The sequence below is a fragment of the Platichthys flesus genome, chromosome 7 (genome assembly GCF_949316205.1).
Source record: "Platichthys flesus chromosome 7, fPlaFle2.1, whole genome shotgun sequence".
Classification (NCBI taxonomy): Eukaryota; Metazoa; Chordata; class Actinopteri; order Pleuronectiformes; family Pleuronectidae; genus Platichthys; species Platichthys flesus.
This window is the reverse complement of record NC_084951.1, coordinates 1,550,679-1,565,213: the sequence shown is the minus strand read 5'-3', so window position 1 is coordinate 1,565,213 and position 14,535 is coordinate 1,550,679. Positions and strand designations below refer to the sequence as shown.

Here is a 14,535-nt window from a genome sequence, read left to right as displayed (position 1 = left end):
GCACTTGTCTTTGTCCTGGGAGAGGCATCCCTCCAGTAAAGTACCTTGTAAGGTGTTATACACTATTATTATCACCCTCCCATCAGACATTCCACCAATTCCTTCCTCTGAACGTCAGCTAGATATCAGCCCTCCCGAATGTGTAAATGTTACATGTTAATTCTCAATGTTAAATGTTCAACCTGAATGTTAAATGTTAGTCTAAATGTTAAATCCAAATCTTAATGTCAAATCTAAATGTTGAACTTAAATGTAAATGTTAAGTTCAAATTTTAAATGTTGAATGTTTAACCTAAATGTTTAATTTAAATCGTAATCCAAATGTTTAATGTTAAATGTTAATCCAAATGTTAAATGTTAAATCTAATGTTGAATTTCAAAACTAATTGTGAAATGTTGAATCTAAATATTAAATCTTAATCTAAATGTGAAATCTAAATGTTAGATGTGAAATCTAAATGTTAAAGATTAGATTAGATTAGATTCAATTTTATTGGAATTGCACAGTACAATAACTTATACAACGAGATGCAGTTTAGCATCATTAAAGGCTGAATGAATGGTTTTAAAATGGGAATCACCAGGAAAGTCCGTTATCCCCGTGTTGGTGACACGTTGGTCGATTCCCTGGCACATTTTCAACCATGTTGCCGTACAACCCTATCCACACAAAATCAACCGTCACAACTTTTGAAACCATTATTTTGAAGTTTGTAAGCGGAAATTGTGAAGCTGTTGCTGCTGACTTGTTGCCGTGTGTTGAGTGCGGTGCTGCAGACACTGTGTGTGTCTGTGTGAGTGTGTGAGTCACTCTCTCTGCAGCATCAGTCTCATGTCATCGCTGGACTTGATGAGAGAACAGTGTTTCACATCTGGGACCAGGTCCTCGGCCTCTCTCACCAGAAGATTCATAAAGAAGAGGAGGGTCGCTCCGGGGACGCAGCAGGATGCCGACAGTGACCGTCAGCTTTGCAGGTGAACTAAACTCCCCAGAGAGTTTTTACATTGTCATGTTGTGATTCAGATGCTGCTTGAGATTGGATTTGTGGCAGTGGTGGAGTCAGGATGCTTCTCACATACATCTTCATCCCTCAGACTTCACTCACATGATTGAAAGCACTGTGTTGTCATTTTCAAATCAACTTTTAGCCAATTTTATTTAAGTGCCAAATCACAACATACATTATCTCAGGGCATTTTAAACAGTATGGTCAAGACCCTTTACATTATAAAATTATACAGAAACCTGACAGTTCCAACTAACCAACACTGAGGCTAGAACATTGCATTGGCCGTATATGTAAATTGCTTTGAGATAATGTATATTGTGATTTAGCGCTATTCAAATAAAATTGAACTTAAATCGAATTACCAAACTAAGTGTGGGTGAACATCTGACTCAACAGGTTGGGATGAGGAGAAAAATTAGTCAGAAAGAAAAGGTGGGTGATAAAGAGGGGAGAGAGGAGAAAGAGACCAGGAACAGTTGTTGAAAATAATATGAGGTTATGATGGTAATAATGATAGAAGCACTGGTTATTATTATTGTAATGTAATTATGATTATTAATTAATAATTATCATAATTGTTGTTGAGTAGTGGATCTGGATCTTGCTGCTCTGGAGTCTGAGATACCTGTAGAATGAGAGACTGATAGAGGGAGAGAGAGAGAGAGAGAGAGAGAGAGAGAGAGAGAGAGAGAGAGAGAGGACATAATGGCTAATAAAAGTAGTACTAATAAGTAATTGCAATTCATGTATTGATTAGGCCCATACTTTGAAGATCCAATTCTTGTCATATAGGCTTCAATGTTTCAGTCTGAAGAACATCCTACCCCCTATTTCCAAAACCAACAATGCAAGAAGCATACCAACGTCATATGTGAATGTGTCTTGAATTAGGTGCTTTGGAGCTGACTGAACCCACACCCCTTCTTCAGCTTTTCAATGTTGTGTTCTTGTGTTCCAGGTGTTCCATATTTCCCCTGTCTGGCAGTAGTCGCACTGTTCGTCGAATTCTGACAGCCTGCCTCCTCTCTCTGCTGGCCCTTCTTGGTTCTGTATCCATTGATCTTAGCTCCCACTTTGAATTGCTGCACAGTACAGAAGCCGCCTATAACGAGCTGACTTCGTGCAGGACGATAGCTATCCTGCAACTTGTCAGTAAGCTGCAAAAGATGAGACATTTATTTACCAAACACACAGGCAATGAGACAATGGAAGCCAGTTTTTCCGAGGTTCTGTTTCCAGTGTTTGGTCATCTCTGTGGTGAGATGGCAGGTTACAGTAACAGCTACGGGCTTTCTTGCAGTGTGGAGTTGGTTGGATTTTGCCAGGAGATGAAGAGGAGCATTCAAGGATTTCTAAATACTTCAATGTATGCTAACAGCACAAGTGAAAAAGGTACTTCTGATTTTACCGTGGTCATTGGTAGACTTCTGGACATCTGGGGTACTATAGAAGATACTTTAGTCAAAGTCAAACAGAGTTCTAACTGGATAGATGTTCTGTCTGCAAGACTTCTGGTAACATTTATAGAGCTCAACCACCAGCTGATGGAGTTTCCCCATATGGCAGCTAACACTGACTTCCAGTACAAGTGGACTTACGTACTGAGCTACCTCGGCTACGCCAAGGTTCTGACAGAGCAACTGAATGACTGCTGGTTAGAGAACATAGATCTGAAGTTAAACTCAAGCCTGCATGTAAAACATTCCTATATGTTTGACTCAAGTCTGTGGCAGATCTCTGGAGCAGGAACAGTGCTTCTGTCTGGGTCTCACCTTGGAATTCAAGCTCTGTCAAACACTCAGCAGTGCTTATTTGAGAGCGCAGTGCCGGCTCTCAGGTTGGTGTCTCGATCTGTGTCTTCAGGCCTCAGTATGAGGATCTGCCTGTTGGCCATCGCCTGCCTCATCTACCCGGTGGTTATGCTCTCTTTCAAGCAAATGACAGAATGGATACAGAATTATGCCCAGAGTTTGAAGGAGAGGACAGAGGACCTGAAGCGCCAGAGGCAGCTGGCTGAAGATCTGCTGCACCAAATGTTACCCAAGTCAGTCGCAAAGCAGCTTCGCCAACATAAACATGTCCAGGCCGAGAGCTATGAAAAGGTTGGTGCAGACTATTAAAACTGTCAAATATTTATCATAAGCAGTATTAAATACATTTGAAAGGAGCCAATTGCTGTGCACATCACATTACACTGTGTGTCTTTCATTTCTATTTATAATAGTTCTTCAAAAGACAATTTGCTGATAGAGTCAACTTCCCGCTACAAGGCTTCACTGATGCTGATTGCCAACAGCAAGGGGCAACTATGCTCTCTTCAGTTCATGTTGGGAAGTGTGAGCTGAAACTAAATATCTCAGAGTCTAAGTTGAATCACAGCACAGGTGCAGCGTGAGGTGACCAAAGCTCAGACTGAAGGTGGAGCTTGGAACTGTGTGGAATAAAGACGTTTTAGAAAGCAAAGTCAGTTGTTATCTAGTTTGGGAGGTGAATCTTTATCAATATTGAGGTTCCCTTCAGCAAGACGCTAAGTCAGCCAACAGACCAGACAATTTTTGTTCTGCGCCACTGTGGCTGAGAAGTAGTATAGGTGTGAGAGCGTGGCCTAGGGAATAGAGCGGGTGCTCTGCAGCCAGAAGGTTGCCGGTTTGAATCCCACTCTATCCAGTCTCCATGCCTAAGTGTCCTTGGCAAGATACTGAACCCCTAAATGGCCCCTCATAAATGCTCAGTGTTCTAAAAATGTAAGTCGCTTTGGATAAAAGCGTCAGCTAAATGACATGTAATAATGTAATGTGTGGAAGTGGTTTGATGCCCAACTGCTTTGGGAGAACAATATTGAACCCTAAATAGTTACAATTTTACAAAATCCCCATGCAATCCTTTGGCATCCAATAAGGCTTGAGACTCACACCTAATTTTGTGAATCATATTTTAACATCTCAGTGGTTATTGGAACATTCACACCAATGACTTGACCTTGAATTACTTAATTGTCTCGTCAGGTTGCAAGATTAAACTTATTTCATAAAGAGGTGGTCAATAAATCAAATTTTAGTATTTCAGCATGCCATAGCGCTGTGTGTCAGATGGGCAACAGGGGAGAAATTATGTGGAATTAATGTGGATCTAAAGCCTACATAGCTGATCAGTAGAAAAGCCCTGTGTTGAAAATGTTTTTGGAATTAAACTCAGTGAAGGACACATAAAGACCTGTAGAGGATTTGAAACACTTTGACTTGGATTTGACTTGGAACTCGATGGTCTGAACTTGTGAGCTTTCACTTTTTGGTCTTGTGAGTAATTCATAGAAGTGTTATTCATTGTATTAAAAACTAGCTGTTATTTTAGTTATAACGTTCATTACACTCAGCCTGCAAAAGAAACAATAATAAGCTGTGACTCATGTCCAACGCAAAAAGACATACTAAGGTGAAATGCACAAAAAAGATGAGCCAGAGAGAGGATAGAGGTTTGCCTTACATAGTGCCAACATTTTGTACTTTAGCTCATTGGGACAAGAGCTCAGTGGATTAAAAATCAGAAGCCTTCTCTGAGTCGAGTGCTGCACAGAAATTAGGAAGCAGTGGAGAAAAGCTCGAGTCAGAGTGTTATCCGGTCAGTCATAAAACATTTCCTAAAGGCAAATGTAGAAAGTAGACAACAATTCTAAATAGAGATAAGACAACAATATTTCCCTTCATGCTCCTTCCCAATTACTTTTCCTCTCAACCCAAACAAATTCAGAGTTTATAATGATACAAGGGCTTGCAGGGTGTTGCTGCTGTGAAGAGGGAACCTATGCAAGATCCGAAAACATGCTAAATGAAGCTGTGTGTTTGCTGCCTTTGTTGCTATTGTTAGCGTAATTACCTATAATTGCTCTGCTCCATATTCATTAGAAGATAAAACAAGTAATACGGGTGAAAATTGCGTCTGGCTTATTGAAGAGGTTTGAAGCAGCTGTACCAAAAGCACTCTGCACAGAGTAGGGCTGCTCCTGAATAGGACTGTGGGCTGATTTTGAAACTGATGTGGAGACTTCAGGTTTTCTGGGAAGAAAACCTAAGACCCAACAATTCTGGTTTGACAGGAATGTAAAATATGACTTACTGAGGCCAGATGTCCACTCTCAGCCTCCCTGATTCTGCAAGTCCTGGGCAATAAATGCAACAACTGTTAAGTAAGACCACAGAAGAAAAAGAAGAAGAGGTTTTCTACACTTAAGAATTCACTTATTAGACACACGTAGATACCCACTATCATTTTTTTTTCCTTTCCCCTAATGGCAGCCGGGATTTGCATGGATGGATGGATGGGACTCTACTCAGGGATGGTTCTTATATAATTTACTTATATACAATGAAGATGAAAATATCTTTTCTGAATTCTGTGAAGGCAAAATGATCCAGTAAGACTGATCTGACTTTAAATGTAACCTTCTCAATGAAAGGATAAGTGTGTCAATTATGTAATATGTTAAAAATGTTGTTTATTTATCGTTAAGCTGATTTACCAAACACAACTAACTTGTAATTGATTACAGAGCATCAAATTATATGTTTTTATTAATATTATGATTATAATAGACTAAAGATATTGATTGACATTTTACAAAATCCATATAATAAAAAACTGGACTGATCTTATATCTAATTTATAGAAACTATACTGACATTTGATGTAAACAAATAACCTTATTACTGAAGAGACGTCCAGACATATTGCAAATTGTGCTCGTGCCTAGAAATTTTTGACACATTCGACCTGTCCAGCTACCAGGGCATAGCTGTTAACTATTATGGCCTTACATCTATTTGAAATTATTCCCCTCATGACTTTACTACATTTCAATTCTAAATGTCATTCTTTTCACTTTATATCCTTTATACTTAATTGGTGGTTCCCGACATTTGTTGGCTTGTGACTCAGTGTCTGGGGACCAGTGTTACCAGGTTTAGCTGTTTTCTGCTCTTTACTCCACTGATGGCAGGTACCATTTGTTTTGATTTGGAATTGAGTTCGGAATTGACATGAATTGACTGAATAGTGATGACTGTCAAAACCAACTGTCGCTTCACTTCTAGGTTGAAACTTTTTCTGTTTTCAATAATAATACAACAACATTTAGTTTGGAAACTAATTGCATATAAAGCGCAAAAAAAAATATGTAAATGGCTCAAACTTCCCTTGCTACAACAAGAAAATGCTGCGTATATATAAATGCATTAACAATGTCAGATAGAAGAATTTAACATGTCAAAGGACACACTAATTTATATATATCTATTTATTAATATTTAGGAGTGCTGGGTCTACAGTTGGTCTGTTACAGAAGTAGATTGCATTAGTTTAAGCTAGATTAACCTTATATTCTGGTAACTGAGTGTATTTATGTCCAACTTACACTTCATCACAGATAGTCACTTCTCTCCTTTTTCTTCCAGGTGACCATTTTTTTCTCCGACATTGTAGGCTTCACTTCTATCTCTGCGTCCTGTGCTCCTCTGCAAGTGGTGGAGATGCTCAACAACCTCTACATGTGTTTTGATACACGCATTGACTCGTATGATGTCTACAAGGTAACGATGAAATGTTCACATGCACGCAAAACACATGCACTTCTTTTCTTGAACAGTGTGCTTTCTGTTTGAGAGTGCCCTGCTAAACTCACTGACTGTCGTTCCAACATGCAACTCTTTATTTCTTTCTACTGGTGAACTGTGAACAGAGCCAGTAGAAGCTGTTGCCCTTGGCTTACAGACTTTATGCTAAGCTAGGCTAACCACCTCTCGAATCCATGAGACTTAAATCTAACGCAACGTCTCACTATATACTTATCCTAAAATGTTGAACTATTCCTTAAGCATTAGCGCACATAGGGTCAGAAACAGACAGGAGTGGTTGGTGTATTGTTACATTACACACGCACTGACAGACATATACACATATATAAGTAATAATGAATGCAATAACCGAGCACCCTATGGGAGTGGGTCCTATTACACAGGTGAGCAGCTTTGAATACAGCAAAAAAGTCATAGGACTTCTGGTGGGTGGATGGAGGGTGATCGAAGAAGGAAGCAAAAATAAACAGGAGAGAGACAGGAATAATAAGAGTAGGGATGGTTGATCCAGGAGAGTGAACATAGGACAAATCATGACATTAACATACAACCTGAAGTGTTGAATTTTCAATGGAGAAATTGGAATATTAAATGTTGCCAATGCAATCATGTGTAACATGAAGGTGTTAAAGCAAATTCTACCAACCTGTCGAACCAGGTGGAGACCATAGGGGATGCATACATGGTGGTGAGCGGTCTTCCTGAGCGGAACGGGGACAGGCATGCTGATGAGATTGCCAAGATGGCGCTTGATCTGGTAGCGGCTGTCAGACAGGTCTCCATGCCTCACATGCCCAACCAGAGACTGCAGCTCCGTGCCGGCATCCACACAGGTGAGAGAAGCTCCCTGTTATTTGTCCTTGATATGCTAAATGACAACGTGTATAGTATTTTTTTTTTGTATGTTGATGGCTCAACACAGTCCAGGCACCATGTGGAGGTAGTTTGCTCTGGCCAGAAACTCAAACATGTTTGCTTGTAGGTGAGGGTTGGAATATAGACAGATAAATTAAAGGCTTAGCTCCGTCCTCCAGTCCAGGACCACTCCTGCATCACTGGCTGTGCCCTTAACAGACTCTCTGGTCGCCTTCATTCGTGAATCAAACGTTTAAATATTTAAACTTCTTCAGATCAGGCAGCAACTTCACTTCACTGCCAACCTATGGGAAGCAATCCACCATTTTCCAGTAGATTGGAAACTATGAATTAAATCTAGTGAAGAATTAATGCTCTTAAGGGAACAAGTTGCTTTAACTTTTGTCTGGCAACAAATAGTGACACAATGGTAAATAGGAGAATCCTTTACTTGTGCCGTCGGTAAAACATTTGTATAAGATAAGATAAGTTTATTGATCCAACATAGGGGTAATTCCCTTGTTTAAGCAGTAGACAAGTCAGACCTAGGTAGACAAGAGAATGGAAATATTTTAAAAAGTCAAAAGAATAAATAATACAAAATAAAAATTAATAAAATAAAAAAGAGAATATTAACATAACCAGGCTTTTTAGGCCATGACAAAATGGCAGACACACCACTTTTAGAATCAGTGGTATAGGGTCTGTGTGAGTCATGATGTGTGAGTGTTGCAAGGTGCATGGAAACCCTAGGCTGCAGCATAACCAACCGGGTGCCTGGAGAGAAGGAGAGAGAGATACTGTTAGTGAGGTCACTCTTTATACTTTATAGACTGTAATAAGGATCCCACAGTTGGTACTGATGCTCCAGCTCCTCCCACATACACACAACACACATGCTGTGTCTCAATTCAGGGGGGAAATCGATATAGACCAATTGCGTCACATCGGCGCAACTAGGCTGTCCCAATTCGAAGGCTCCTCCAAATGCTGCCAAAAACATATCCCATGATTCATTGGGTATCACTGACAAACTTTTTTTCCGAAGAAGTAATGCTTTACAACATTTTCAATCAACCACCTCAGTGTCTCACCAAGAAAATATCAGGACAATCTGATGTAGAATTTCAAAGTATAAGCCAATGAAATATCCTGTTATCAGTGTTTAGGTTGTGGCAACAAAGATTCTTATGACACTTGACAAAGACGTTGTAATAGAAAAGTTGGCGGATGGCAGTGAGTTACTGCGTCACCTATTCGTCTACAAGTCTGGTATCAACAAATAGGATTTGCTTACGAAATAAGATGTCTAGTACTTTGCGTGAATAGGTTGGCCAGGTAAGGAGTCAAGTTCCCGTCCTGAATTATTTTCCCAGTCTGCTCCTCCTAGGTACCCTTAGGTGCAGTGATGTTCCTAGCTCCTCCCACCAGGAAACCCATATACAAACAACACACAGGAACAAATGACAGGGAGCAGGAGTTGTCACTATATGTACAGAATAATATACACCTCTCAATACAGAAAAATATTGTTTTTATAGAAAAAAAGTATTTCAGTAAGGTGCAGTGGTGCAGGATGGTCAAATACTTTCAGAACGAATGGCATTCCCAGCAGCTTCCTTGCTTTGCATTTACTGCTCATACGGAAATTTTAGAATGCTAGCACATGAGATAGCAACAATGACAGATATCTGTTGCCTGCTCCAACAGCAGCATGTTGCCAGAGTGAGCATGGCAGCCACTATAAAAAAAACAGGATAGCCACTATATTCTTCTTTGTCTCTAGCCTTGTACTGTGTGATGTATTGAACTGTCAATGCTTGTTACCTCTAGCAAAAGAGTGAAGCACAGCTCTTTGTCCCTCTACTCTGTAGGTCCATGTGTGGCAGGAATAGTGGGCTCTAAGATGCCAAGATACTGTCTCTTTGGAGATACTGTCAACACAGCCTCCCGAATGGAGTCCACCAGCCTGCGTAAGTGCACCTTGACCCACAAGACACACACAGTGGAAACTTTGTTTATTTGTAGGAGTTGAATATTTCAGACTTTGGCAGCACGCACTGGAAGCATTTAGAATTCCAATATTGTTAAGATATATCCTCCTTCATCATTATTTGTGTGTCAGCTCAGAGAATCCATACCAGTTCAGAAACCTACTTGGCTCTGATGAAAGACAACGCCTACGAGCTGCAGCTTCGGGGAGAGATTGAAGTGAAGGTACATGATGTCAGCCTTGCTGTGAAGTTCACTTTCTTTGTTGTAGTGTAGGAGCTCAGGTGGCTCAGATTCCTGGCTCCTCCAATCTGCATATCGCTGCAAGTGACAAAAAAAACCAATTGCCTTTGATGACTGTTTGTAACAATGGGATGTGTGAATGACAGTATGCTATGTTTACCACAGGCCAAATGTGTGTGTGAATAGGTGAATGTGATGTGTGAGGGAAAGCACTAATGGTCATGAAGCGGGGGAAATCCAGTCCATCTAGTGAAGCCCATTTATTTATTTTAATGAATATTAGAGTTCAAGGTTAATATAGCTATAAAAATATACAACTCTCTTACATGTATTATATTATTCCTCACCTTGTATTGTGAATCTAAAAAGTGTAGAGATAGATTAATAGATAGATAGAAGAATTCACTGTAAAGAAGTATGTGCTAATGGGGATAATGGCAATACTGATGAGTAATAAGATGATTTGAGGTGAGAGAAGTAGAGTAAGGTAACACAGGTGACTGAGGCTGAGTACTGATCCCAAATATAAATCCAAACAACATAAATATATATTCTCATCCATTCCAAATATGCTTTTTTTGTTGTGCCAGCTTTGGAGATGTTGAGGATAAACTCAAGTTGGCCATCAATAGCTCTGTCTCTTTCTCTGTCTCTCCTTGTGTTCCTTCTCCATGTGGCCTCTGCTGCTGCATCTTAGTCTGAGGAGTAATCAGCTACCAGCCATCAGCTGGACTGATTCCTCCCTTGGTACAGGAGGAGGTGCCATCTGAACCTCCTCCATGCCCACATGTATACAGAAGATAGATAGATCATTTAAAACCTTACTGATACTGCTCTCGGTAGACTTAGTTATGTGGACGGCTGTGGCAGAGGGGGTAGAGTGGTCGTCCTTCAACCTGAAGGTCGGCAGTTCGATCCCCAGTATGACCCATCTGCATGCCGAAATGTCCCTGGGCAAGATGCTGAACACTGAATGGCCCCCCATAGAATAACAAAGGGCTGCGAATAGATGCACTGTATGACTGTGTGTGTGAATGGGTGAATGTTAAACTGTACTGTAAAGAGCTTTGAGTTGTCATCAAGACTAGAAAAGCACTATATAAATACAAAACCATTTACCATTCTTTAAATTATATTTCTCATTGACAATAATCTTTCTGATAGACTAGCTGTCACACCCAGGATGTATCATTCCTATTTATTATTTCTCCTGCCAGGGTAAAGGAATAATGAACACATACTGGCTGATTGGCCATAAGAACTACAGTGTGCAGAACGACAGTCTGGTCTGTCACTGGAATCCCAACATGACCAGAAAGAAGAAGAAGGCAGTGGCCGGACGTCAAGTCTCTGTAGACACTGTGAGTTCAACTGCTTTAGTTTTATAAGTGTTTCCTGTCTGAAGAGCCATGTAGCTTGGCAGAACATTTGTCCATGTCGTGCAGTTGTGTGCTCCATGTTATACAGTTCTGGCTTACATAGGCTTTTGGTTTGCTTCTATGCTTCCGTTAACTCTTTGTTTATTTTTTCACTTCTTCTACAACAGCGATGAGAGACACAGATTTTAGTTTTTAGGTTCCTTGTCTTTTATATATATATATATATAGTTAACTTTTGCTCTTTGTTTAAGTTCTGTCAGTACTTTAGGTCACTTTTAAATGCTCTGTTATATTTAAGATATTAATAGGTTCACTGATTTGCATGTCCATCTTATTCTGGAAATTCATTTAAACAAAATTATATACACAATTGTATGTGTTTTGGGCCTATTTGAGGTATGTTTCATTATTTACAATGCTGTGTTATATTGGTGTTACTGTAATTAGTTTGTGACCTGAAAATGCTGTTCACATTATGTTGTTTATGAAATATAGCTGAGTTATGCAGCTGTTGCTGAATGCATGTGCAGTTCAACTTTCCATATTCACAAAATACCAATTTGCTTCATTGGGCTTATTAAGGTCCAACATCCTGTTCCCTTCACCTTCAACAAGAATGAATAAAAACGTCACAAAAAAACTAACAGAAACCTCAGAGAAGTATAGTTTAGTAGGCTTATGGTATAGTATTGTATAGTACAGTACAATACAGTATAGTATAGTATGGTGTAGTGTTGTGAACTGAAGTATAGTAAGCCATCGTATAGTAATAGTTAATGGGTAGTATCATATAGCAGACTATATTATAGTATAGTAGGCTATGGTACAGTAGTATGCTTTATTATAGTATAGCAGGCTATAGTATAGTACAGTAGGCTATATTATATCAAAGCACATGCTATAGTATATAATAGTATTTATACTATGCTTTAATATAGTAGAGTATGGTATGGTATAGTATATAAGAGTAAAGTATAGTACAGTATACTATAGTACAGTATACTATAGTAAAGTAGGTCGTATAGTATAGAGGTGCTTACTCTTGTTGAGGGTTAAGGGCGCCATGTTAAAGCCTCATGAGACAAATTGTGAATTTGGAATATGGGCTATACAAATAAAATTTGATTGATTTGTATTTATAATGTGTCCTGCACTTTCACTCTCAATTTACCAGTGAGAAGCAAATCATTTACATCCAGCTAAAGCTTAGCTGGACAGCTAGCTGGTGAAATTGAATGTCATTTACATAGATAAAGAAAATAGATTCCCACCAACCTTCAATCTTTTCTTTTAGTTTATGAAATTGATGGAAAATTATGTAATGTTGAATTCACCTCATCTGTACCTCTGTGCCAGTCATCAGTGACAGTGCAGAGCCTCAGTGAGAAAGCCACCATCCCATCTCTCTTCACACCTCAATAATGAGCCAAACTGGCCTGAGCGTGGCAGCTCAGATGGAGCGGTACGGTGGCAGCAATGGTACCCTGGGCTCCATGATTGTGGGGTTGCAGGCGGATGAGTCGTCCACTCGGCCAGCATAGGAGCAACAGAGGGCGCAAACTTGACCTGGGGCCTGACTGCTGCCACATAAGGACTTCCTAAGAAGAGAACATGAGTCAGTGACAGAGGAGAATGAGAGAGATTAGTTTGTAGTAGACTGTATAATAACTGCTGGATAATGTAATAATTTTTCACCTCCAGCTAAGATATTCATTTGCTTTCTAAATTGTGAAAAATTGGAGTTGTAAGAACTCTCATGGAATCGTTTGGTTTCAAAATGAGTCACCTGATCTTAAAACAACTTTAAATTTTTAGTGTAGGACTAAATATTTCTTCAAAAAGTTGCATACTGTTGCAGAGCAGATTGCTGTCCAGTTACTTGCTGGTGCTAACTTTTTTTACTATTTATGTATCTACATGTTTCTATTGTAATATAGGTAGTGTATTCTGTTTTTGTCCCTGTGATTCACGTTCCTGAAATTTTAAGTATAATTTAAAATAACTTACTCACTCTCTTTTCCTATTTATTTGGTTGAATTTTGACATATGGAGGATGTTGCAGTTATTTTTACTCCCATGTTCTCCAGCTGCTGAACATGTTGATGTATGTGGCAGCTTATTAGCCAGATATTTTTCCAGACGATGGTAGAGACCAAACCTAGAGCTTAAACACAGTTATTATTGGACTTACATGTCAAGTGAACACAGTCAAGACACAGTTAATTATAATGATATTTGCAACTGCTGGATGTTAGAAAAGCCAACAGTTTGAAGGTTGCTGACTCTGGATATATGTTTGACCTATAATGGGCAGTTCATGATTTCAAAATGTCACTGTCACCTCATGTAGCCCTTACCCAGTTTTTCCCCATATGTTACAGCTCTCCCAGCTCTTACTGATGAATTCCGAAAAATTCTAAATGCCAAAATAAAACGAATAAAACGAAAACAAGTGAAATACATTGCACATTGTTCATGTATTTGCTCTGTGTGAGCGTTTACTGTCATTTGTGACTAGGACTTTAAAACCTAAATTTAAAGCAGTTTAACTGGATTTTTCAAACACTTTTTCTTTTACTAATGCAGTGATCATTTAATTACCTTGATATCTCTGGAATCGTTCAATACTACAATTTTTGGGTCAGCACGCTTCAGGGTGTGCTGCGTTTGCTTGCGCAGTTGGAGGTTGGCACGGCTTGAAACTATGTTGTGTGTTTGCACAGTGTATGAAGGACTTTAATGTCACATCCTGTTGAGGAACGCATCCTGTTGCTAGTAGGTGGTGCTTTTACTATGTGGAATGTTGTCATATTAATAGGGTTAAACATGTCATTTCTTGTTGCAAGTAGGGTCTGCGATGACTTAAAATTGGCATGAAGATGTGTTAAGGGCGTGACTCTTATCAAACATGTGAAGGTTGATGCAGATTGGATAATTTACACTTAAGTAACAACATCTTCCTGTCTCACTGCAAAACATTGAAATTTGTGTCACAGACAAGCCCTCAATCAAAAACTCACTCAAGAGTACTACTTTTTATCATCAAGGTGGTTAGATTGGACTGACCAAACTTGAAGTACATTTGATTAATCCTCTAGGAGGATTTTGTTTAAGTCTGATGTGGGTGACTGGACTTTAGGGGTCGCTATCAAATCAATAAGGGAAGCCCATTCACGAAAACTTTTTGATACAGAAATTTAATGAAAAGTTTCAGCAAATTTTTAGTCCGTCAAATATTAAAGTCATTGGGAGAAAATGAAGTCTATCTCCATAGGGGATTATAATATTCAGTTTTTAGCAAATCTCTTAGAAAGAGTCATATTTTGTCCATCCCATTTATATGAATCAAGTTTGACAAAATGTTAGATATACAGTGCTGTGAAAAAGTATTTGCCCCATTCCTGTTTTTTTTGTATTTTGCATATTTGT

The 14,535-nt window shown here is 39.2% G+C and overlaps 1 protein-coding gene across 1 annotated transcript; it reads left to right on the top strand.

The window, feature by feature from the left end:
- Nucleotides 1-832: 832 nt before the first annotated feature.
- Nucleotides 833-13,568, top strand: LOC133956716 (receptor-type guanylate cyclase daf-11). The gene is made up of 8 exons (XM_062391984.1): nucleotides 833-975; nucleotides 1,969-3,112; nucleotides 6,458-6,592; nucleotides 7,296-7,470; nucleotides 9,367-9,465; nucleotides 9,618-9,709; nucleotides 10,945-11,088; nucleotides 12,463-13,568. Exons 1-8 carry the CDS (start codon nucleotides 833-835, stop codon nucleotides 12,526-12,528), a joined length of 1,998 nt encoding a protein of 665 aa, XP_062247968.1. The 3' UTR covers nucleotides 12,529-13,568.
- Nucleotides 13,569-14,535: the final 967 nt, after the last annotated feature.